This window comes from Muntiacus reevesi, chromosome 18, assembly GCF_963930625.1.
Source record: "Muntiacus reevesi chromosome 18, mMunRee1.1, whole genome shotgun sequence".
Classification (NCBI taxonomy): Eukaryota; Metazoa; Chordata; class Mammalia; order Artiodactyla; family Cervidae; genus Muntiacus; species Muntiacus reevesi.
Window position 1 is genome coordinate 31,730,968 of NC_089266.1, and position 26,869 is coordinate 31,757,836.

Sequence of the window (26,869 nt, forward strand, 5' to 3'; positions counted from 1 at the left end):
ATAAAGGATGGATGAGCAACAGGTCCCACTGTACAGCACAGGGAACTTATTCAGTCTCCTGTAATAAGCCATAATGGAAAAGAATATGAAATAGAATACGTACATATCACTGCATCACGCTGCGGTACAGCAGAAACTAACACAACATTGTAAATCAGTCATACTTCAATAAAATAAGTAAAAAGAGAAATGAGTTTGAGAGTATTGTTGGCATTTAACTAAAAACTTTTATCATACTGAGTGACTTGGAAAATGCATACACAGAAACAAACACATAGGCTCTTTCTCCCTCTTTTTCCGTACAGTCCCCGACCTGGCAGTATGGTAAGTATAGATGTCCCATTTACTCACCGTCATTTTCACCATTCAGCCTTTTTTACAGTAACTTTCCATTTATCGTATATCTTCAAAAAAAGTGGCTACCACTTTGCAAAAGTAAATTTTCTAGGTGACTCACACTTACCTCTTTAGGAAACACTGCCATGTTGTAAATCTCATTTTTCTGCTTTTAAATGTCAAAACTCTAAAATTTTCTAAAATGCATTACCTACACCTTTCCTTATTAAGAAGATTAAAGATTTAATGGGAGTCCATCATCTGCAAATGATAGCACAGTGACAATGCAGAGTTGTTCTTAAGTCTTACTAAGATGTTCATGTCTGTTTGCTTCTACAGTTAAAAACTTGTAGTTGTTATAACTGCCTTGTATAGCTGTTCTATCTCTGTTCTACTGTCACCCTATCAAGATAGCTAATTGTACCTTTCTACATCAAATCTACTATGGCACAGGGAGCAAACATGTTGGAATTTTCTATAAACCAGGAAAAATTAGCTCAAGTTTTTGATACTAGCCAAGACACAAGAATGAGATCAGACTTTTCCTTCTGCTACAAACAACTATAGAATTGGATACAAGAAATAATTATTTGGGTAACTGAATAAGAGTATTGGGATACGATCTCTAAGAGAAAGGAAAATGCAAGGTGAGCTTCACAACCACCTGACTTTCTACCTGGAGGCACTTTCCAAAGCATGGCATAGAGAAGTAGACATCAATTAGAGCACTCTTCCTGCTGGACAGAAAAAGACAGAAATTGGGATTTGCTGAGGCGGCTGAGTCCTCTTGGGTCTCCGACTGAGCATTAAGCTGTACATATTTAGGGCAAGATTCTGCAAGGCTAGGCAGAGAACAGTTACTGGAGACTCTAAGTTGAATGGGTTTGTGAAGGTCATATAGTGCTGGAAAATGTTAATGTTTTATCAGCAATAATGAAACGATAACAGATAATGGAGGACTTCAGCTGAGACCCCAGAAATGCAATGCTTTAGAATTAGAGCTCTACTCTAGAGTAAGGCTTCTTTAGACTCTCCCCAAGGAAGTTTAAAATAAGGCTTCAACAGGATCAAGCTGTACACTACTGAGTTAACTGCCTGCTGAAACAAAACCACCAATTCTTTAAGGGAAATATAACACCCAGATTACAAAGTGGCATCCAACATGACTAGAACATAATAAAAAATTACTAGACACGCTAAGAAGCAGGAAAATGTGACATTTAACCAAGAGAGAAAATAGTCAGTAAAAACAGACTTAGAAAATAACTGTCATACCAATCCTTGGATGTTTATTCCTTAGACTTATTTTATGAGAAAAAAATAAACTTCCTTCACATTAAAAAAAACTCAGAAAATAAAATAGATGTTGGAATTAGCAGATGAGAATGCTATAATTTGATTAAAAACTCCTCAAATTTGGTGAAAAACAGATTAAAAATATCACAAACTTCAAGCAGGCTGAATACAAGGAAAACTTACTTATGAACATCACGGTTAAATGGAAAAAAACACAAAGAATTTATTTTAAAATTTTATTTAGAATCTATTGAAAGTAGCCTGAGAAAAACAATATATTACATATAAAGGGGAAAAGATATACATTTTGCTGGCTTCTCATCAGAAAGTTTGGAGGACAGAAGATTATGAAATGACTTCCGAAAGGAAAATAGAACTGTCTACACAGAATTTTATATTCTGTGAAACTCTTCTTCAAAAACAAAGGTGAAAGAAGGACACTTTCAGAATAAATGAAAATAGAGATCGTGTCATCCACAGATCTGAACTGCAAGAAATACTAAAGGAAGTTCTTCGGGCCAAAGAGAAATGACCATAGATGTTAACTCAATTCTGCAGAAGTGAAAAACAAGCCTGGAAATGGTGACTATGTGGGTAAATACAAGACACTGTAAAGAGTTTGCCCAAAAGTTCTGAAAACACAGAATTATAATATTCTATTGTGGGGTCCTCTTATACACACACACGCACATACACAGCAACACCACAAAAGATGGCTGGGCAGGTTGAATTGTTGCCAGGCTCCCATGTGTGCTGTTTATTTCCTCTGCCTACAATGGAATTAAACAGTATTAATTTCATTAAGCTACCCACGTGGTAGCTTACTTTGAGCAAAGTAATGCTCAAAATTCTCCAAGCCAGGCTACAACAGTATGTGAATCGTGAACTTCCAGATGTTCAAGCTGGATTTACAAAAGGCAGAGGAACCAGAGATCAAATTGCCAACATCCAATGGATCATTGAAAAATCGAGAGAGTTTTAGAAAAACATCTACTTCTGCTTTATTGACTATGCCAAAGCCTTTGACTGTGTGGATCACAACAAACGGTAGAAAATTCTTAAAAGAGATGGGAATAACAGAATACCTGACCTGCCTCCTGAGAAATGTGTATGCAGGTCAAGAAGCTACAGTTAGAACTGGACATGGAAAAATAGACTGGTTCCAAATCGGGAAAGAAGTAAGTCAAGGCTGTATATTGTCACCATGCTTATTTAACTTATATGCAGAGTACATCATGAGAAATGCTGGACTGGGTGAAGCACAGTTGAAATCAAGATTTCCGGGAGAAATATCAATAAGCTCAAATATGCAGATGATACCACACTTGTGGCAGAAAGCGAAGAACTAAAGAACCTCTTGATAAAAGTGAAAGAGGAGAGTGAAAAAATTGGCTTAAAACTCAACATTCAGAAAACTAAGATCATGGCATCCGGTCCCATCACTTCATGGCAAATAGATGGGGAAACAATGGAAACAGTGACAGACTTTATTTTGGGGGGGCTTCAAAATCACTGCAGATGGTGACTGCAGCCATGAAATAAAAAACTTACTCCTTGGAAGAAAAGTTATGACCAACCTAGACAGCATGTTTAAAAGCAGAGACATTATTTTGCCAACAACCGTCGGTCTAGTCAAAGCTATGGTTTTTTCAGTAGTCATGTATGGATGTGAGAGTTGGATTATAAAGAAGGCTGAGCACTGAAGAATTGATGCTTTTGAACTGTGGTGTTGGAGAAGACTCTTGAGAGTCCCTTGGACAGCAAGGAGATCTTAAAGGAAATCTGTTCTGAATATTCATTGGAAGGACCAATGCTGAAGCTGAAATTCCAATACTTTGGCCACCTGATGCGAAGAACTGACTCATTTGAAAAGACCCTGATGTTGGGAAAGATTGAAGGCAGGAGGAGAAGGGGGTGACAGAGGATGAGACGGTTGGATGGCATCACCGACTCAATGGACATGAGTTTGAGTAAACTCCGGGAGTTGGTAATAGACAGGGAAGCCCTTCGTGCTGCAGTCCATGGGGTCGAAAAGAGACAAGACTGAGCGACTGAACTGAACCCAGATGCTGGAGGTGGTTTAGTCGCTGAATTGTCTCCGACTCTTTGAGACCCCATGGACTGTAGCCCACCAGCTTCCTCTGTCCATAGGATTTCCCAGGCAAGAATACTGGAACGGGTTGCCATTTTGTTCTCCAGGGGATCTTCCTGACCCAAGGATCAAACCTGCATCTCCTGCATTGCAGGCCAATTCTTTACCACTGAACCACCTGGGAAGCCTAAGCTATCCAGAGAAGTTCCAAATACATGGAAATTAAATAATATACTCCTAAGTGACAACTGAATTAAAGAACAAATCACAAGAGAAAAAGTTTAAAATTGAAACAATAATGAGAATGAGGCAGAACAAATTTGGGGAATGCAACTGAAGAAGTAGTATGAGGGAAATTTATATCATCAAATGTTTGTATTAGAAAGGAAGACCGGCTTGGAATCAATATGCTTAAGTTCCTACCCTCATAAGCTAGAAAAGAAGGATTGAGCAAAGTAGTCCCAAAGCAACTAGAAAGAAATGATAACGAATAGATTAGTAAACTAGAAAACAGATGAAGAAAATTTAAAAGGTCAAAAGTACAACATTTGACTGGTCTTCAAACCACAGAAAACTCAAAGATTACAATTCAAAGATAATAACTGTGATTCACTACAGATTGTGCTTGAAATCAACCCATGAGAACTGTCCCAAGGCCTCTTCAGTAGGCCTGGAGCTGGTGGCCATTTATGACTTACAGCTCTTTTCCTTTGTCTGTCTTGGGTGATAAGACACAAGGATTCCCTGCTCACAATGCAGAGTGAAGCGTTACTGCATGAAGGGCATGCACGCTCAGTTGCTAAGTCACATCAGACTCTTTTGTGACCCCATGGACTATAGCCCACCAGGCTCCTCGGTCCAAGGGATTTCCCAGGCACGAATACTGGAGTGGGTTTCCATTTCCTCCTCCAGGGGCTCTTCCTGACCCAGGGATGGAACCTGTGTCTCCTGCATCAGCAGCTGGGTTCTTCACCTCTGAGCCACTGGGAAAGAGCAGTGCTCTGCGTTTTTCCTTCTCTTTATCGAGTGCATCTTGTGTCTGTCCAGGCTCAGTAGGGCTAGGTCATGAAGACTGTGCTGGAGGGCCACACTACGTTGTGTGGATGAGTTCAGGGTGGTTAGTGCAGTAGATAATTTAGGATTCTGCCCTTGGCATCTCCTTCTACCCCCTGGAGTTTTGTGTGCGATGACTAAGTGGTGTCACTATTAAGCTAGTTTTAACACTGACACGCTGATACCAGAATGTGACTTGGCACTGTCTCTATCCATTAGTTTCAGGTCTTCTGCTATCAGTTTTAACGTCTACTGATGACTGCAGAAGACACGGCATCTATTGGTTGTTCTAATACCCAAATCACTTCTAGCACCCAAACACTCTCCTTGGCATGTTCCCTGGAGTGGTGGGATGTGTGACTGAGAGGCTGGTTATTACCTGCACAAGGGCATGGATCTTCAGGCCAGATTCTTTGATGAGATGGTAATATTTTTCCACTCGATCACGCTGATCATCCATAGAGAGAAGGCATTCCTTTTTCCCATCTCTTCTCTTAAATATTGGCGACACCCATGTTTTCATAATGCTCTGAATCTCTTCCACATTGTCCTGAGTTTTCTGAACTCTTTGTTCGAGATCATGAATACTATTGGCGATCTGAATGACATAATCCCAAATACCTGCTCCCCAAAAGAAACAGCATTCATTAAAATAGCTTATAGTGGAAGAGCAAAAGACATGGTTGTTATGAAAGATAGGGATTTCATACTTGTGGGTTTTATAAGACTTTTCTGCACAGGCCAGTTTTTCATCATCAGAGCTTTTTCCATCCTAGCTATATCATTAAGCCACCTCTTATGATAACCCTGGTTACGAGTTCTTTGAGGATGGGGGTGGTGTTCCCCTATAACTCACAGATCATAGTTTCCCCCACAGTCCTGCACATGGAACCCTGGATGCATTAATCAGTCAACGAAAGTTTATGGAATTGAACTGGAGGATACAATGAAAGTAAGTGCATAGTTCCTTTAAAGATGTTTATGGTCCAATTAAGAAAAAGTCTTCCCGAGGGCTTCCCCTGTGGCTGAGCTGATAAAAAAATCTGCCTGCAATATGGGAGACCTGAGTTCTATCCCTGGTTTAGGAAGATCCCCTTGAGAAGGGAAAGGCTACCCACTCCAGTATTCTGGCATGGAGAATTCCATGGACTATAGTCCATGGGGTCGCAAAGAGTTGAACACGACTGAGTGACTTTCACTTTCATTTTCTATGAAAAAGTAATGAAAATAGAAAGAAGAAAAAAATAAACTACCCAGAATTCTACTACTTGGGAAAAAAAAAAAAGAGAGTGAGTTACAATGATGTGTGCTGTGCTGTGCTAGTCCCTCAGTCATGTCCGATTCTTTTGTGACTCAATGGACTGTAGTCCACCACGTTCCTCTGTCCATGGGATTTCCCAGGCAAGAATACTGGTGCAAGTTGCAATTTCCTTCTCCAGGGATGTCTCCTTCTTCCTGACCCAGGGATCGAACCCGTGTCTCTTGCATCTCCTGCACTGGCAGGCTGATTATCTCTGTGCCACCTAATATAGTGTGATTCCTCCTCCATGGAGAGTCTGGTATACGCTGGAGACTATGGGTGAGTTCATGCAAACCCCCGAGACTGTGGTAGCAAAGACGTCCAAACCTCCCAGCCACACAGAGGAGGCAGAAGAGGGACTCCATTCCTCCATGTCCTCTCTGCTTTGGATGCATATCCGAGAGCACGTAGTCATGCTTCAAACCTGAATCAGGTTAACCCGGGAGTAAAGTGAGGTTCTACCAACGTTATTAGAATCTTGACTCTCAGCCTTTTCCCCAGACTCCCGGGGGAGCCCTGTTACCTTCTGTCTTCCAGCTCAGAGTCTCCTCTGCAGCTCTCAGGCGGAGATCGATATCTTGCAGCTCTTCCTGAACTAATGGAAATTCCACCTCGAGCAGAGTTTTCATAACCTTGTTGTACCACGTTGCCGTCAACTCCAAATGAGCCACGAGCTGCCGGTAGAACTCCCTGGAGGAGAACATGGCTGCTGCCGTCTCGGGGATGTGCGTCATTTGCTGGGGTTGAAGATAACTCATTTCTCTCAGCACAGAAACCAGCTGGAGGAAAGAGTCGACATGAGTGCCTGCGGTCCAGGGACATTGAATAGCAGTAATAAAGGTCAGGACTGGGAAACCCCAGGGGCTTGAGGGCCTTCTGGGTCTCTTTTTGACATCTGCTTCTATTGGTTCCTTACATCTTCTCTGAGAGGGAAAACTGAGAATCAGGCAAAAGGAAGATGATCAGGAAGCACTAAATCACAAAGGGTAAGAAGAGGAAAACCCGAGAAAGAAGAGGCCAGCGATAGGTGGGGAGGGCTCTAGCTTGATGCTTCTGGGCATGTGGATGATGAAAACAGGGGCTTCCATGGTGGCTCCAACGGTAAAGAATCTGCCTGCAATGCAGGAGAACCGGGTTCAATCCCTGAGTCAGGAAGATCTCCTGGAGAAGGGCATGGAAACCCACTCCAGTATTCTTGTCTGGAGAATCCCATGGACAGGGGGGCCTGGTGGGCTATAGTCCCATGGATCACAAAGTATCACTTTCCATGATGAGAACAGTTGGTCCCTGGTTGCGGAGCCATGCTCTGTGGTAGGGGTTGAGGGGTAGGAAAGGGTGGTCAGGGGAAGGATTAGGATCACCCACATACATGAGGACCATCTGCCCCCTCCCCACAAGGTCAGACACGTGGTCACAGACACTGGCAGAGTTGAGAGGAGGTGCCCATTGTACAACTTTAGTTGTTAAATATAATTATTGGAAATATCCCTTAGTTTCTGTAACTCTTTCCTGGCATGCTGTGTGCTTTAATATACTAAAGTGAAAGCGAAAGTTGCTCAGTCATGTCTGGCTCTTTTACGACCCCATGGACTGTAGCCCACCAGGCTCTTCTGTCCATGGAATTCTCCAGGCAAGAACACTGGAGCTGGTTTGCCATTTCCTACTCCAGGGGATCTTCCTGACCCAGAGATCGAACTTGGGTCTCCCACATTGCAGGTGGATTCTTGACCATCTGAGCCACCAGGGAAGCCTTATTCTAAAACCTTATACTAGAGGGTCAGGAAAGGTGTCAGGAAATAGAAGTCACGCAGGACTCTCTGAACTTTTGAGGGGAGGCATCGAGTTTAGTGGGAAGTGCAGAAGGGAAAAGTCAAGCGGATGTGGTCCTGCACAAAAGACAGAGAGGCCTCCGGCTGGGTTTACAGACATCCCATTCTTCATCCCTTGCTAATTTATCGTGTTATCTCTGAGTTGACTGAGGATTGATGCATATAAGGACAAATGACAGAACATGGAGCAAGCCAGAATCCCCCCATCACCAGCCCCACCTCCATATCAAGACTTCTGGGCTCCCAGTTCTCCTTCCAGTGGTTCTGGGACAGCTCTCATTGCTGCCCTGACAATGCTGAGTCAAAGGCTCATCCTTTAGTCGGGAAATGACCTCAGCCTCCTAGTTTATACTGAAATAAGCTCAAAATAGGTATTAAAATTTTAAATGTAAAAAATGAAAACAAAAAATGAAAAAAATCAGGGACTATTTATATAATATTGCAGTAGAGAGGACCGTTTCAAATGTACAACCACAAAATAAAAGATAAGGTGGGCCCAGTTGACTCTGATACCAAAAGATCAGTGGTATTTTGCAGTACTTTCTGTTGTGTGACATCAGAGCAAATTCACTGGGCAAGCCTGGAGGAAAACATGAAGAGTGGAGAACTTAAGAAAACACTATGCCCTAGGATTCACCCCCCCAAAAAATGAAATCCAGGGTGCAAATTCTTTTGAGCACCTTTTGCATATTCTTATAAAGAGCCTGTTTGCCTTTGCAATCAACAAAGTCAAAAATGCAACTCTTTTAGAGACCAAAAGGAAGCTCCTTCCATCAGACTTACCTGTGGACTAAAGTTGACAGTGATCTGCTTTGTCTCCGGGTCACGTCTCAGAAGTGGCCGTGAAAGGTTGTACTGAGACTTCTCTGCTACTGTTTGACACCAGTCCCCATAAAGTCTTGTTTCATACCTGTGAGATCAGGGACAACGGGCACCTCATAAGCACCCTCCCAGCTTCCCAACATCTGGCAATGGTTAACTGAAGATATATTTACATAGATAGATGTATATATAAAACAACATCTCTATCATTGTTGTTTAGTCACTAAGTCATGTCCTACTCTTTTCTGACCCCATGGACTGTAGCCCACCAGGGTCCTTTGTCCATGGAATTCTCCAGGCAAGAATACTGGAGTGGGTTGCCATGCCCTTCTCCAGGGGATCTTCCTGGCCCAGGTATCAAACCTGCATCTCCTGCATTTCCTGCATTGGCAGGAGGATTCTTTACCACTGAACCAACAGGGATGCCAACCTCTCTATATCTATCTTTAAAATGTATGTCTCATGAATTGAAGATGCTAATTAGTAAAATATCTGAGTACATTATGAAAACAGAGTCATCAACTCTGCCAGGCATGGCAGCTTCTACAGGTAACCCCTCATTTCTAAAAGTGGCATAACTTAAATCATAGGAGAATGGAAAGAGAGGCTCCATGTGATCTTTGGGGGGATTAGGAAAGGGGCAATTAGTCTCAGTAAATGTTGGAAGAAGTTATCAAGTAAGGTTTGCTCTCCTACTAATCTTCACATAGCTCATGGACATACACTGTTCAGTTATTACACATTGATATACTGGGCTTGGGAAATGAAACGATGAATAAATACCCCAAGATGAACGTAGCTAGTGCTACAACCCCAGGTCAACGGAGGACTCAGTGAATACAACCCCAGGGAGAGTACAGGGCATTAGCCTTCGAGTGGCAGAGGAAGGTGAGTGGGTAGGGGTGATAAAGAGGATGCCAGGGAGGGCCTCACAGAGGAGGGCTGAAGTGATGGTCGGCTGAGTCTCAGAGGACGCTTGGCGGTTGGGCAGTGATGGGGGAGTGAGTGTTCACAGCGAGAGCAGCAGGGTGGGCTAAGGTGGAGTGAAGAGTAGCAGGCAATATGCTGTGTGCTGGGGTCAGTGAGTAGATGGTAGGTCAGAGGGAGGAGGGGGTGAGGGCCAGGACTGGACAGGGAGGCGAAGGCTACATCAGGGAGCACTTCTGCCTTCTTTCTAAAAATTTATTGGGCTGCACCAAGTCCTAGTTGTGGCATGCAGCATCTTTAGTTGAGGCATATGAACTCTTGGTTTTGGCATGTGGGATCTAGTTCCCTGACTAGAGATGGAACTGGGGCTCCCTGCATCGGGAGTGTGGAGTCCCACCACTGGACCACCAGGGATGTCCCCGGGAGCACGTCTCATTTCACGTTATGGAGGTGACGGAGGCACTGAGAGGCTTCCCAGATGGAGGTGTGTGGGGACACGGGGTGTGGGGACAGGGGATCCAATGACGATGAGGGTGCTCAAGGACAGAGGTCCAGAGCAGGGAGGCTCCTAGGAGCTGCTGCAGCAACTCAGGCCCAAGACCCTCTGGTCTCTGGTGAAGACATGGGGGGTGGGGACACAGAGGAGGGGGCACATTGGAAGCTAGAATTTGGGAAGTTGAAGGGACAGAACACGGGTGACCTGGCAGGTGGGGATGACCTGGCTAATGTGTCTCCTCAATGCTAAGTGTGACCACAACTATAATCATAATTGTCACATCTACAGTCCTCCTCTCCTGAATCAGGAGACAAGCAAGTATCAGAGAGAAGAAGCAAGACGTGGGCTGTGTCTGGACCCTGTCCCCTTAAAAGAGCAGACAATTGTGAGCCCATGTAAAAGCTTCCTTCTTGTGCTTTCTCCATAAAAGGACTCAGGCAGTATTTTTTTCTAACCTACTGTCTCTTCATGCAGTGCCAACTGTCACCTTCTGCTTAGCGAGCAGCGACTGACTTCCTGGGACCCTGATCTCGGGGAGACACGAGGAGCTCCCCACCTCTAGTTCTGCTGAGTTAGAAAACTCACTCCCCTCAAAACTACACTGGAAAAGCACCTGTTTCCAGACTAGAGCCGCGTCCCCTGGAGACCTGGTGTTTGCGACCCAGAAGCACTGTATTCACAGGTACCGTGATTATAACAAAACACGGAGGGAGCTTCGCTGCCGCTGGGGAACATGGACACACTCGGGACTGCACTGGACACGGTAGAGCGGGAGGGGGAGAGCAGGGGGAAGCGGGGAACGGGGGTTGGGAGAGGGTTTCAGTTTACAAAAAGATCCAACCGCAGAAGCGGCTTACTTTTCCAGCAAGGAGAGCGTGTCTTCGTACTTTTGTATCATGCGCTTTGCTTCGGCGGATTCCATGCAACTACCCGTACAAAAGAGAGAGGAAAAAAATGACATCGAGTTATTAGTTGAAATAATGATCTGAGTGACCAGCTGCAGCCAGCCTGTAAAGTAGAGATTGAAGAGCCTCCCGGCCCAGTTTCAAAGGCAAAGGCCCCTGAACGGGCCTGCCGCTTGTCCTCCTGAACATCCTCCATCGGCCGCTAGAGGGCACGTGTGCGTCCCCAAAGGCAGGCAGCGGTCAGGTGACAGGACGGCCCCTCTCCTCCAGGGCTCCACCAGCCCCTCCGCCCCTGCCAGCCAGTCGTGCCCGGGGTAAATGAAGTCCTTCCAAAACTTAACGGGAGATTGAGACACAAAAGAAAATTCTAGGTGCTGAGGTTTCCTGAATTTGAGAACAAAACTGTATATAACATTATACATTATAACAAAAACTATATAGCATTATATACACGTATGTGTATTTGTATATAACAATGCATATATAAAACAACTATGTATATACACATCCTCACATAGTTAAACATTGTTATACACATAACTGAATATATACTTAAATATTTTCTGTTCTCTGAAATCCATCTAGGACATGTAATGGGAAATTCTGCTCATTACTCATTGCCATGGGTTTTTTTGGGGGGGGGGATGGTGAGTGGAGGTGATTTGTGAGTTCTTTGTTTTATTAACTTATTTATTTATTTTAGGTTGCACTGGATCTTCGTTGCTTTGCACGGGCTTTCTCTGGTTGCGGCACACAGGCTTCTCCTTGCAGTGGCTTCTCTTGTTGCGGAGCACAGACTCTAGGGCATAGGGGCTTCAGGAGCTGTGGCTCCCAGGCTCTAGAGTACAGGCTCAATCGCTGTGGTGCAGCTGCTATTAGCAACTATTTAGCTGCTCTGAGGCACGTGGGATCTTCCTGGAAAAGGTACTGAACCCGTGTCTCCTGCATTGGCAGGCAAATTCTTTACCACTGGCCACCAGGGAAGCCCTGCCATGTTTATATGAGGACCTCTCCCACCTCTTGCATCCCCAAATTAGAGCACATATACCACACACATACACACACGTGCATATACTCATATGCTCATGTGGGCAGACACATGCTCAGAGGCTTATCCAGGTCCACTGAGGACCACAGAGGTGCTATTACCCACACCCACACGCCACTGCAAGGAGAAGCCTGTGTGCCGCAACCAGAGAAAGCTCCCCGGTTCTGATGCTTCTTTACAACACAAAAAGAGAGTCCAGCTCCTGGGAAAGCTGAAGTGTCCGTAATTTTCAGAAACCTTCACATGAACTGTGTTGGAGGATCTTGTTTTTTCTGCTGGCAAAACGAGGCAGCTTATTGCAAAGATTCTTTAAAACCCATTTGCTCTTTAAGCCAACATAGGATTTCTTCACAAGCTCCCCCGAGCTTCGATGAAAGCCCTCACGCCTGCAGAGAAAGCACTGGATTTCCTGGCTTTTTCCCCAGTCACTCGATTCCCCTTCCTGGTGAAGGAGCAGAGGCGTCTGCAGGGCAGCGAGGACCAGGGGGTAGGTTCAGACCAGGTGGGTGGGTTCAGACCAGCCCTCGCCTCACGAGTCCTGGGGTTTCCACAAGTCTCCTGACCCCAGATCTAAGTTTCTACCTGAGAAAGAATGAAGCTGCATATGACCCCGAAATCCCACTACTGGGCATATACCCAGAAAAAAACATAATTCAAAAAAAGATATATTCACCCCATTGTCTACTGCAGCAGTATTTACAATAGCCAGGACATGGAAGCAACTTAAATGTCCATCAACAGAGGAATAGATGAAGATGATGTAATACATAGATACAATGGAATATTACTCAGCCATAAAAGGAATGAAATGGAGTCATTTGCAGAGAAGTGGATGGACCTACAGACTGTCAGATAAAGTGAATGAAGTCAGAAAGAGCAAAATATTGAATATTAATGCAAATATGCACAATCTAGAAAAATAGGAAAGATCATCTTATTTGCAAAGCGGAAATAGAGACACAGATATAGAGAACAAACATACGGATGCCAAGGGGCCAAGGGGTGGTGGTGAGATGAATTGGGAAGTTGGGATTGACAATATACACACTAGTGATACTGTGTATAAAATAGATAACTCCTGAGAACCTACTGTGTGGCACAGGGAGCCTTCCTCGGTGCTTTGTATGGGAAATGGGAAAGAAATCCAAAAAAGAGGGGATATATGGATACCCATAGCTGATTCACTGTGCTATACAGAAGAATCTGACACAGCAGTGTAAAGCAACCAATCTAAAAAAAAATAGGAAAAAAGGAACAAGTTTAGAGGTGAGAGTGGCTTCTCACACCTCAGCCCCTGTGACTCCCCTAGCAGGCTGGAGAAGCCGCAGGAATAAGTGCATCAAACTCCCTGTAGATTCTGCTTTACTTCATGGTGAAGAGTTGACAAACTAGTTCATAAATATATGATAGAGTATATACACAAATGTGAATTCATGATGAAAACCAATGGAGACTTTCATGGGAGAAGTGGAGGATGCCACGGGGTGCCAATCAGATGCCCTTGTTGGGACCACTCATCACCCCTAATCTCCCTTCACCAGGAATTCGGGGTGCTGGTGACACCTCCCTCTTTGGGAACAGTCTCAGTCAACCAGACAGAACTGCCTCCTCTCCCAGGGCCACACCCCACACACACACACCCCACAGCCACTTCCAATGACCAGCTGATGGAGGAGGACAGAGGCCAGGCAACCATAAAGGGTCAGACCTCCCCACGGGACAGGCTGAGGCCTGCATGCAGCCGTGCTGCAGCTCAACTCCTCCTCTGCCTGGTTCCCGCCCCTCCTCGCACCCCCCTGACACCCTGCCCCGGGCACTGGTCCCTAAAGCATCCCTGTTAACTCCTGCACGCACGCCTTGGAGTCTGCCCCAGGGAACTAGACCAGGACAACTCCCACAGGACACATTCCCAGACAAAGCCCTGCCACCCTCCCTGGCTGTTCTCATATCTTCTCCCTCCCACCTTGCGGAGGCATACTGGAGAAGATGGGGGCTCAGCTGCACTCTGGACCAAGCTCCCTGTGGCTGGAGGAGCCCCCGGGGAGACTTCTGGGCAAGGACCCCTGGAACTCAGATGCCTGTTCCATTTCTGTCTTCGTTCTTTCTGGACTCCAGGCAGGTCACCTCACTTCTGTCTGCATCAGTGTCCTCGTCTGCAAAACGAAGAGCTCGCGCAGACAGAGTGGATGCGGTAGACGGATCTCCCAGTGGGTAGATGTGACCAACAGGCATGATGGCTTGACTAGTACTGAGTTTGAAAAAAAGACGAATACTTGCTGGTTCTAAAGCTGGGTGTCTCATGCTTGTGAGACAAAATTCCCATTTGTTTTAATCACGAACTCACATTTGTGTGTATACTCTGTAATATATTTATGAACTGGCTACTAAAAGTGGTTTTGATTCCTCACCATGAAGTGAAGCATAATCTACAGGGAACCTCCAGGCTTTCAGCTTCTTTCCAACAGTTGGGAGATCTCTCACATTGCAGTTTCTCCTCTTGGCATTAGATGGTGTGGTGGAGGCTCCCTTCAGACCCCAGCCTGGTTTGTTTATTGTTATTTAGTCACTAAGTCCTGTCTGACTCTGTGACCCCATGAACTATAGCCTGCCAGGCTTCTCTATCCATGCGATTTCCCAGTCAAGAATACTGGAGTGAGTTACCATTTCCTTCTCCACGCAATCCTCCTGACCCAGGATTGAACCCACATCTCCTGTGTTGCAGGTGGATTCTTTATCACTGACCCACCAGGGAAGCCCTTGGCCAGCAGCTGCCTGATTGCTATGAACTGAATGTTTGTGTCCTCCCCAAGTTCAAATGTCGAAGTCTAAAGGGAGGCCTTTGGGAGGAGATTAGGTCACACGGCAGATCCCTCACAAATGGGATGAGTGTCCGTATGAGGAGAACTCAGACAGCTCTCGAGTCCCTCCTGCCAAGTCTGAGGACACAGTGGGAAGACGGTCATCTGTGAGTCAGGAAGCAGGTCCCCCTGAACTGACACCGAATCTGCCGGCACCCGGACCATGGACTCCCCAGCCTCCAGAACTGAGAGAGCGGGATTGCTGATATTTATGAGTCCACCCCCCTGCCCCACTCTATGGTATTCCTGAATGGACTAAGGCACTGGCTAATTGTTGGAAATGGAAAGAAAATAAGATGATCTTTGTGCCTCAAGGAAGTGAGTTAAGTTGCTATGATGCTTGAAATCCAGAGAGACAGCGGAAGTGTGAAATGAACCTACGTTTCAGGAACGGGGTACTCACGGGTGTGTCATGCGTCTAAAGTTGTCGAAGGGACCCTGGATGCGCTGCCTCAGCTCCCGTGCCCAGCGGAGGCCCCCGGCCACAGCGGGCATGTTCTTGTGCACGGCGGAGAATCCTGGGGACAGGGCACAGCAGACTGAAGCGAGGCTCTGGCCCTGAGCCCCGCTCTGCCCACCAACAACCCCCTGTATCATGGGGGTGGTCCCATATCATAGGGATGGTCCCAAACGTCATGGGGAGAGCCCCACGTAAAGCTGAGGCCAACAGAATTTCTGGATGACTTCCTCAGGGAACTCCATCCTTAATGACCTTACTGTGAAACCTGTTTATAGATAGAGGGGTCCTGTTACTCCAGCACTTAAAACTTATGAAAATTTCCCATTGCCTGAATAATGAACTCTGGATTCCCTAATAGGGTGCTCAGAGAACTTCACAACCTGGTCCCAAACTCAATGGCTGACCTGATCTCCCTGTATATTCCTCGTTTGGCTGTGGGCAGGTCTGAATAGTCACCTTCCACATCCTGTCGTGCCTTTGCTTCCAAGGCCATGGCCTCTTCTCTCTGGCTGTCCATCTCCCCACCGTTCAGAGTCCAGCCGGAGGCCACCATCTCCATAAACTCTCCTCCCACCTCCCAGCCCAATTCATCCTGTTTTGCTACATTATCTTTTTTTCTTGTTGTTTTGCGTTGTTTTCTCTTTTTTTGGCTGTGCCCCTTGGCATGTGGGATCTTAGTTCCCACACCTGGGATTGAACTCATGTCCCCCCCGCAGTGGAAGGACACAGTCTTAACCACTGCATTGCCAGGGAAGTCCCTTGCTACAGTTCTTTATAACATTTATGCCAGTTGTGTTCCTTGAAGAACCACCTTTTAGGATTAATTATTTTCTCCCCTACCCTGGCCAGCCCCTGCATGCAGTGCCCACAAATGGACCTTGCAAACAGCATGGCCTCCAGAAATGTTTGCAAAGCTGAAATGAAGTGGTTGACTTTCAAACAGACAAGTCAGGGAATCTAAGAATTGCAATAACAGCAGAGATGCCACACCTCCGTGTGTAACTGCCCATTGTCAGACTCCTGATGGTTCCTCCCTCCAAAAGCATGGTTGATAAGGTGCTGAAAGGGATGAGAACCTTTTCTCAGGCATGTGCAAATCTGCTGTGGAACTGAGGTATGTTGAAGATGAATCAGTGTGGAGACATGGATCGAGGTTCAGCTCATACATTATGCTGAGGTTTCCACTGACCAGAGGCAGCGGTCAGGACTTCACTGGTCTGGGTCAGTCTGCCAATCCTGCCCCAGACACGGGGAAATGCACAGTTCGGTGAACTCAACAATCGCTCAAGATGGTCTGGAACTTCATGCAAGAAGATTGTGCTTTTGGAAAATGTCCTAGAGCCACAGCAGACGTGTAGCCAGAGGACCTGTGCCCTTTCTGCTAACAGACGTCCCCATCCAAGTCTCCTGGCAGCAAGCTTACCATGCTCTGCCTCCTCCTGGACATGCTGACTGTGGATCATCCTCACGGCGTCCAGATCCTCGCTGAACATGCGGATGAGCCCCAGGTATCTTTCAGAGGCATCCCGTGCTACCACTGGTCTCTCCAAGAGGTTTCCTGCTATGTCCAGCAGCTGCAAAAGAGGCAGAGGAAGATGGGGAAATGTCACAGACCCAAACTTTCCATTGTTACATTAATCCTCTAGCCCGGTTTTTTCCTTCATACGTCTGTCCACCAAGGTAAGAGGATCATGGATGGACAATTAAGAACTGACAGAAAAAAAAAAAGAGTTGGCAGATACTCATAGCCTGTCCATCTCATCTTTGTTTCTGAAGGAGGGATCCCTGCGCGCTGAATGACCTACTGGACCCTCCTCTCATGTTGTGAGAAGCTGGGTAGAGGGTAACATAAAAAGAAAATGAAAGATGTCAGAAAGAGTAAGCTGATACACATCATAAAGACCTGATGCAGAGATGGAGGGTGATGATGGAGAAGAAACAAGAAGCAAAGTGGACTGGCTGTTGGGGAGAATCGGGAGGGCTAAAATTTGAGAGTGGGGGCAGGAAAAGAGTTTCAGAGAGCAGTTGCTCCCAGAAGGCAGTGGTTTCGAGGACACTTTGAAGATGCTTTATGTGCATCATGACTGCCCCGCCCCCTTGGACGGAACAGCGGGATCAAAATGCTGAAATGCTTCTCGTCATCTCCTGGTTGCTAGACTGTTTCTCTGACTGTGATGCTGCCCTGAGACAAGGTCAGGGCAAAGTGGATGACTTCAGTTGTGTTTAGGATACAACAATACATGACTTCTAGGACCACTCTGTTTTCCAACCCCAAATCACCCAGATCCCAGGAGACAGCAGAAAGGAGCTCTCTCTCCATGGAGGCATAAGCAAACAAATCTCCACTGATTACTGGCTCAGACATCCAGTTGGGAGGTACAGAGGGGTGGGCTGAGGGACCACTGCAGCCAGCCTGCACCCTCTAGCGTGGGTTCTCTGACCCGGACATACTGCTTCGGGCCACATCCTCTGAGGCACAACTAGTGGTCGGATGGTCTTACAGCAGTAACGGGGCATCTGGACTCAGGGGATCTCTCTGTCCCTACTCCTCAACCTGAAAAGGCACTTCTTTGCATGAAATTATGAACACAGGAGCTTTTGTTTGAGCTAAAGGAGGAAGGAAGGGCTTTGGTTTCTTGTTGGTGAGGTGACTCCAAAGAGAAAAACCAAGCAGGCAGAGGGGACTGAATGGCTGCGGGTCTCCTACAAGGTGCATAGGCTGGGTGGGGAGCCTGGTGAGAAGAGAAGTCAGAGGCCAAAGAAAAAGGGCCTGCTTCTGTGAGAGTCCTTTGAGACTCAGGGTGTGAGCAATGCTGCTTCAAGACCTGGTAGTAAAGGGTATGCAAAGTTGGAAAGGCTTTTCTCTGTTTCTGCCCAGAATCGTGCTCCATCACGAAGGGCAAGGATTGGAGTTTTGGGAACCCAGAGAGATATACCTTTGGCATAAACAGAAATGCTGTCATGGTGGGGATCATCAGGACAGCAATAATAAGATCCCGAAAGCACCTTCCTGGGCAGAGGACATTTTTAAGGGAGACTGTACACAAAGACATTGGGACAAAGACGATGTCAAAGACAGAGCAACTTGAGAGTGTATGTGAGATCCTTGAAGACATCTTGAAATTCGTGGGTGCACAAGGATTTACCGAAGAGATGGAGCTGGACATCCTCAAGGTAGAAATGGGGTTCCAGTGTCACCAGTTACCTGAGTGGTAGCATCCCAATTAGCCCAATTAGTGCTAAGTCACTTAGTCATGTGCAACTCTCTATAACCCTATGGACCGTAGCCCGCCAGGCTCCTCCATTCATGGGATTCTCCAGGCAAGAATATTGGAATGGGTTGCCATGCCCTCCTCCATGGTATCTTCCTGACCCAGGGATTGAACCCATGTCTCTTACATCTCCTGCATTAGCAGGCAGGTTATTTACCACTAGCACTACCTGGGAAGTCCATGGTAGTAATGATTATGACATAATGGCAAATATTACTATTATTGTTTTATATAAGCCCTTCTCTTGAAATTAAATAGTTGGAGAAATTCTAAAACGATTCCTATGTGAGTTATGGAGTAGCAGGTATGGAATACATATATATATTCTTGAATGAATTAAATATATAAGTTCCCAGTGTTCTAGAACATCATAGACTCACCATCCTGGGGTTAAGCCTCTTCTGTGATTGTCCCATCAGTTATCCAGTCTGTGGACATGTTCAGCGCCTGAAAACTTAACTACCTCTCTAGGAAGTTTATTCCATCTTTAAATAGTGTTAGCAGAGATCAGTTCCTTCTTTTGAGCCAAAATCTGCCTTCCCATAACCTGATTAGTCCTGGTTCTAATCCTTCAGGCTTTACAGAGTAAGTTTCTTCACAGTTTATGGAAGACCTGCTCTGTTTCCCTAAGCCTTCAGGTCTCAGGACTAGATTGCTTGTTTCTGTAGTCATTTATCTACTCATCATCCTGAACTTCCTCCTGCACATTCCTGCACCATCTGATCCGGGCAACACAGGGCAAGGGTCCACATCTTCTTATCCTAGTTACTCATGTTTCAGTGGTTTGCTCCAGCCTGAATTGACCTGATGGTACCCGTTAAAACAGCCCCGGTGACCACAGCAGGCTTCTTCACTTTTAATAGGCACCCAGGTTACAGGTAAGGCCCAAAGACAGCAATCCAGAAGAAATTTAAATACAAGGTAGTTTTATATCATCAAGTTTGCAGAAAAGCCTGAGCCATCAACTTGAGAAGCCCAGTTTTGCAGGCTCCAGGCTCCCTCGCCCTGGGACACCCACAGTACTGCTTCTACTAGACCAACAGTGACAATTCCTCTCTGCAGGAACAAAACAGCTGGAAGTGTAAGCTTCTCCCCATCTGAGAGCCCAGGGAGAGTGAAGCACTGCTGGGGAAGGAGGGGGTAGCTCCCCCTCCCGTACAAACCTTGAAGGCATGCTCCAAGCCAGGGGCGTCATTGAAGGCCTTAATAAAGACAGTCCCCAGCCTCCTGTCAAGGTCTTCTACTCTCTGGTTAAAGTCAGAGATGTCATTTTCAAATTCCTGAAGAGACAGCAAATGGACATAAGAAAACATGATTTTCTGAAGGACAATCCCAGAATGCTTTTTCCTATTAATCTGTCACCCCAAGGATATATTTTGATTTTCTACAGCTCACTATGGTGTGCCCCAGTGTTTATCCACATAGACAGTTGCCCTATTATTGCAGCATTTTTCTCCTAGACTCTCTAGTATTAGCATGTGCTAGTCACTCAGTTGTGTCCGACCCTTTGCGATCCTCATGGACTGTAGTCTTCCAGGCTCCTCTGTTCATGGAATTCTCCAGGAAAGAATACCAGAGTGGGTTAGCCAGTCCCTTCTCCAGGGGATCTTTCCGACCCAGGGATCAATCGAACCCACATCTCCTGCGTTGCAGGTGGATCCTTTACTGTCTGAGTCACTCGAGGCAAAATGGTAAAGAGTCGGAGGTGAGGCTGGTACCCTGTCCCTCTCCTGTGTCCCCACTTCCAGCTCCTGCAGCCCCTTCTCTCTCACCTGCGGCACCAGCTCAGGCCACCCTGAAAGCCACCTTGGCAGCAACAGCCCCAGCAATGGGGCTACTTCATCACTACCCCTGACTTCCCTTCCTCACTCAAGTGAAAAGCCTGTTCTCTTCAGTGTAAACAAACTGCTATGACTATTAGGAGAAAAGTAAGCTAATTTAACAACTATACACTATTTCTTCTAAATACACTTAATTGCTTAAGACAGCAGCTAGCCATTGTCCCCACGTTTGCCAAATTTAGCAAATAAAATTACAGGACACCCGTTAAATTTAAATTTCAGATCAACAATGAATTTTTTTTTTTTTTAGTATAAGCCTGTCCCAATTAACTGTATTTTATTCAGCAACACAGAGCATGCTCTTTCTTCGAATGTAGCGACTTTCAGAGAACATTGATTTTCAGAGAAACATCTCTAATTTGTGAAATTATTATGTCTTATTATTGCTTTACAGTAGCTATGCATACTCTTATGAAAAGATAAAGAAAAGTAGGAAACTATAGTAGCATTTCTCTACTTCCCAAACCCAACTATACTAACATTGGAGCACACTTCTCTATGTACAGGATTTTGTTTTGTATTGTTTTATCACATGGTAGAAAACATACAGTATAGAGCCTCATTTATATGCCAGATTTTTTTCTACTTTAAACTAACAGAACTCTTAGAAAGTTCCATTTCCTGGGTTTGGCCAGCTAAGAGCCCCCTGGACAATGGAAGGGGGCTCCCAGATGGCTCAGTGGTAAAGAATCCACCTGTCAATGCAGGAGATGTGGGTTCCATCCTTGGTCAGGGAAGTCCACCGGAGGAGAAAACAGCAACCCACTCCAGTATTCTTGCCTGGAGAATTCCAAGGACAGAGGAACCTGGTGGGCTACAGTCCATGGGACCGCAGTCAGACACAACTGATGACTGAGCATGAACGCAGACATTGGAAGGTGCTCAGAGCAGATTCTTGCTCAACTGCTTTTTCCTTTTCCCTCAAAGACTCTAAAATTCCTTCTCCAGTTCTTTAGCCTTCCCTTCTCGGGGAACTCCATTCCCTGTTTCTGTACTGACCCTTTTGCTTCTTTTGGTTCCTGTAGTCTTGGACTCACTGGTCTCAGCTCTCCTGCACTACAGGTGGGATGTGGACTCCTGTGTCCTGATCCTGGAAAATGCAATGTTGGCCCTTGCCTCATCCTGAGGTCTCTCGTGGGAACTAGAGTCTGATCAGAAAACTGGGCTACTGCGTCACTTACCCCTCTGCAGGCCACTAATGAAATTCTGTCTGGGTGTGCCTGGCCTTCACACAGCAGGTGCTGCTCCAAGCTTAAAGTGGCTGCAGCCTCCACCATCACCCCATCTCCATCTCACCATCTCTGAAACCCTGGGTATCTTCAGTCTGAAGAAGTCAGCAGGTGGAAAACACCCTCCCCTGACTTCTCTCCTGGCAGACAGGATAATTAAGAGTGGTCTCTGCCAATAAAACCATGGGGACCACAGAGCCAAAGAAAATGCACAGGGGAAATCCAAGTAAATACCCAGGTTAGAGGCTGCAGGCATCTGAGAAAAAGAGACAAATCTTGCAAGGTAGCCCTTCCAAGCCCTACCACGCTTTGGAGATCCAAGCAGTCGTAGGAAGACTCTGAGAAGACCCTGTACATCTCTTGAAACTCGGTGTACATCTGCTGGGTCTGCTGGCTCAGGGCACTCCCTCTGATACCACTGAACTCAAGCTTTCCCAGTTTGTGGAAATCCAAAGTTGTCTTCAGAAGATCCTGTGAAGACAATTTGCAATGGAATTAAGATAATGAGGATGATAACAACAGTGGATGATGCGCAAATTGGTATAGGAAGGGCTGAAAATTATATGGGGGTGGCGGTTGCTTAGGAAAATGTGAAGCTTGATTAGTTTTGTAACCTTATTATTAGATTGGGCTGATATAAATAACTCTTGGTGACACGCGATAACAAAGAGAAAATTCCAATAAATAAAATTTACTCGCACACAAAAACCAAATTTATGCTTCAACCTCTTCCTGTGTTCTCTCATAAATAATAAAATACAATAATAACACTAATTACATGGCTGGTGGCTTTATTCCCATTTAGGAAACCAATTTTAAATGGACCGTGTTGTGTGGTTCCAGAATGACGGCTGTCTTGGTAGGTGCTGACAGGAAAGTGGATCCTCTGAGTAGTCCTGAGGACAAGCTCAGAGGTGGCGCCAACATTCTCAGCAACGACTTCTGCCAAGAAAAGACATGTGAGGGGTGCCCTTGCTGGGCATACCTGGGGCCGTAGACCCTGTGGCCGGCTGGGTGTTGGTGGGTGGTGACCCAACATCTTTGTATTGGGATAACAACAGTGAGAGTGAATCAGGTCAGTGCAGGCTCAGGACGGCACCTAGTAAATAGGTAGTGAGTGTGTGTGACTGTCACCACTGACGTGGCGGTTCCCAGCAGGGCTCTGGACCAAGTGACAGGTGACAATACAACCCAGAGCCCTGGCGGAGTGATGCTTCTTGAGTCCATCAAGGACGCTTCACTTCTGATAGGATAGGAGCCTTCAAGACATCTCTAACTCTGCATCTAACTTATCTATCACGACTACCCACTGAAAATCACAAAGTCTCTAAATCAAGGCATTCTTCCGGCTGTACCTTCCAATCTGTGTGCTTAGCTCTTCAGTAGCAAAGAGGGAGATGGGGGTACCTTTGTGTCATTTTGGCAAACATGTGACATGGACCCCTGGGAGGCAGTCCTCCAGCCAGAGGAAATTTGAAGGGCAATAAGAGGGAAAAGCGGCCCAAGACTGGAAACCCAGCAGGTCCTGATATCATTCCAGGGAAAGCCCATATCACTGGCCACTGCTCTGGGCTAACCCATCAGGATAGCAGGGGGCAGCCCATCTCTTGCTTCTCACCAAGACACCAAGCCCAGCAGCAGAGACAGAGGCACCAGGAAGTTGTGAGAAGTGGCTGACTTTTCCTGCGTTTTCAGCTGGGTATCCATCCTTGCAGCCATGGGCAGCCATCTAAGTCCCCTTTCTGCTCAGCTAGGAAGAGTACATCATGAGAAACACTGGGCTGGATGAAGCACAAGCTGGAATCAAGATTGCCGGGAGAAATATCAATACCCTCAGGTATGCAGATGACACCACACTTACGGCAGAAAGCAAAGAGGAACTAAAAAGCCTCTTGATGAAAGTAAAAGAGGAGAGTGAAAAAGTTGGCTTAAAACTCAGCATTCAGAAAACTAAGATCATGGCATTTGGTCCCATCACTTCATGGCAAATAGATGGGGAAACAGTGGAAACAGTGAGAGACTTTATTTTGGGGGGCTCCAAAGTCACTGCAGATGGTGACTGCAGCCATGAAATTAAAAGATGCTTGCTCCTTGGAAGAAAAGCTATGACCAACCTAGACAGCATATTAAAAAGCAGAGACCTTACTTTGCCAACAAAGGTCCATCTAGTCAAAGCTATGGTTTTTCCAGTAGTCATGTATGGATGTGAGAGTTGGACTAAAAAGAAAGCTGAGGGCTGAAGAATTGCTCTTGAACTGTGTTGTTGGAGAAGACTCTTGAGAGTCCCTTGGACTGCAAGGAGATCCAACCAGTCCATCCTAAAGGAAATCAGTCCTGAATATTCATTGGAAGGACTGATGGTGAAGCTCCAATACTTTGGCCACCTGATGCAAAGAACTGACTCACATGAAAAGACTCTGATGCTGGGAAGGACTGAAGGTAGGAGGAGAAGGGGATGACAGAGGATAAGATGGTTGGATGGTATCACCGATTCAATGGATAGGAGTTTCAGTAGACTCCAGTGATGGACAGGGAGGCCTGGTGTGCTGCAGGCCATGGGGTCTCAAAGAGTCGGACACGACTGAGTGACTGAACTGAACTGAACTGATGAGCCAGGGGCTGAACTGGGAGAAAGGAGGAGAAAGAAACAGCCAAGTGAAGGAATATGTATACCCAAACCAGGAGATCCTGCCAAGGATGGGGAAAGGGGGTAAGCTTTATTTAAACACACGTTTGACTTTGTATGCAGGGAGGAAACAGCAATCAACTTGATTCAAATGAAATGGACTTTAGCAGTAATTTGAGTCATTCTGATAGGAGAAATATACTGTGCTTGTGCTGTGGAATATCACCTGGGTACCCATTTTTCATAAGTTTGTGGATGTTAATTCCAATTTTTAGGAGGTACCATCTAACCATTTTAAAAGACAGATGCATTTTGATGTGTTCGATTATGTAAAAAAACTAGATGACAATTTTGTTATACTTTATTTCTCAAGAATTCCTGAAGCACAGTCCTGGGTGGTCACTGAAAGTTGCTTCATTTTCAATCTAACAGGTAAATCATAGATATTGTTGTTTAGTCACTAAGTCATGTCCGACTCTTCTGTGACACCATGGACTGTAGCCCGCCAGGCTCCTATGTCCATGGGATTTTCCAGGCAAGAATACTGGAATGGGTTGCCATTTCCTTCTCCAGGGGATCTTCCAGACCCAGGGTTCAAACCTGCATCTCCTGCATTGGCAAGCAGGTTCTTTACCACTGAGAGACCAGGGAAGCCCCAAAAGAATACTTACATAATCATTCTCTTTTTGGAGAAACTCTGGTCACTAGAAACAATGGATATTTACGTTGCTTAACAAACACATGATGGGTAATACATTTATTTAGGGTTCAGTTCAAGGTCTTAATCCTTTCCTTACACCTCCCCCCAATAAAAGAGACTCTTACCCCACTTTTCTTCTACACTCTGTATGCCCTTCTCCTGCATAAACTTTTCTTTAGAACTCTTAATCACTCTCTGGCATTATAATATGCGATCTGGGATTACATTATATTGTTTATTTCCTATCCACCTTTCTCAATCGTTTGTAAACACCCCAAAGATCCCACTGTATTTTCCATCCCTGAAAGAGTCCCAGATGCTGAAGAAATATTTGTTGAATGAAGGAAGATGTCATCTTTGACCTTGGACTTAGTGACAGTACCTACAGGAGAAGGTGACAGGGTGGTAGAGACTCTAGGAACATTGGACTCAGGGCAATTAGATAAAATAAAGAGAATTAGAGAAGAACAGAGAATTAAGCAAGGCAAAACTATGCCTTTGAATGTTTGATGAGCTGTGGTCAAGTGCAAGGCAGAACCTTGCATGGCCCTGAGCTGAGGGCAGAACTAAGGAAAGTAAGTGAACAGGGCAAAGCAGAAGATCTGGGGTCAACCTGTAGGTTGAACTTACAAAATTTCTGATTTTTGACCATATTGACCTACAAGAAATGGCAGTTTCATGTGGTTCTACTCCACGAAACAGAACCATCGCATGCCTGGAAAGGTCCAGCCATACACTGGGCTGCTAAGAGAGGTGGTGAGCTCCCCAGATCTGGGTGGATTTCACAGCTCTTTTCTTTTCTGCTGCACTACGCAGCAGGTGGGTGTCCCAGGTGGTCCCAGTGGTAAAGAACCTGCCTGACAACGTAGGTAGATGTAAGAGACTCGGGTTCTATCCCTGGGTTGGGAAGATCCCCTGGAGGAGGAAATGGCAACCCGCTCCAGTATTCTTACCTGGAGAATCCCATGGACAGAGAGGAGCCTGGAGGGCTGCAGTCCATAGCGTCGCATAGAGCTGGACACAGCTGAAGTGACTTAGCATGCAGCATGTGGGATCTTAGTTCCCCAACCAGGGATTGAACCCATGCCCCCTGCACTGGGAGATCAGAGTCCTAATCACTGGACCGCCAGGGAAGTCCCTCTGGGTGGATTTTAAAAGTCTGATGTCATGTCACAGAGGTATCATAAAGAAGATTCCTGCATCAGGCAGGAAGTTGAATCACAATCGTAGAAACAGACTTACAGAAATCATGGTGACTATATCTTTGATTCTTAAAATATTTAAATGTAAGCTCCTTCCATTGTTTAGTTAGAAGTCCTCACAAAACAGATAAAAGGCCATTTAAACCCATGAGAGATTTAGATTAAATTTTCAAAATATTTATTTTTCTCCATCACCATTGTAAACACACAAAATCCATGATGTTGTATTCAGGCTGAAAATGTCAAGGGCAGGGGTAGGACACAGGGCATCATGGGAGGCGTGCTGGGGCACAGATCCCTGGGTTCACACAGCCCTGTTCTACCGTTCACCAGCTACGTGACTTAAAGCAAGACACTTAATTTTTCTAATCCTCCTTTTTCTGACCGGCAGATGAGTTACAGAGTTACAAGGGAAGTGCGTTTGTACAACTTCAATAAACGGTATGTGTGCGTGCTAAGTCACTTCAGTCATGCCCAACTCTTTGCGACCCTATGGACTGTAGCCCACTAGGCTCCTCTGTCCATGGAATCCCCCAGGCAAGAATACTGAAGTGGGTTGCCATTTCCTCCTCCAGGG

At 45.7% G+C, this 26,869-nt stretch overlaps 1 protein-coding gene across 1 annotated transcript in view; it reads right to left on the bottom strand.

Moving 5' to 3' along the window:
* The window catches only part of DNAH9 (dynein axonemal heavy chain 9), a 282,174-nt gene that overhangs the window by 226,583 nt on the left and 28,722 nt on the right, over positions 1 to 26,869 (bottom strand). Inside the window, exons 7-14 of the mRNA XM_065908483.1 lie at positions 22,068 to 22,235; positions 19,858 to 19,974; positions 16,846 to 16,996; positions 15,366 to 15,480; positions 11,009 to 11,077; positions 8,690 to 8,816; positions 6,601 to 6,856; positions 5,157 to 5,398 (exon numbers count right to left, since the gene is read on the bottom strand). Coding sequence (XP_065764555.1) covers positions 5,157 to 5,398; positions 6,601 to 6,856; positions 8,690 to 8,816; positions 11,009 to 11,077; positions 15,366 to 15,480; positions 16,846 to 16,996; positions 19,858 to 19,974; positions 22,068 to 22,235 — 1,245 coding nt within the window. The remainder of the gene's footprint in view (positions 1 to 5,156; positions 5,399 to 6,600; positions 6,857 to 8,689; positions 8,817 to 11,008; positions 11,078 to 15,365; positions 15,481 to 16,845; positions 16,997 to 19,857; positions 19,975 to 22,067; positions 22,236 to 26,869) is intronic.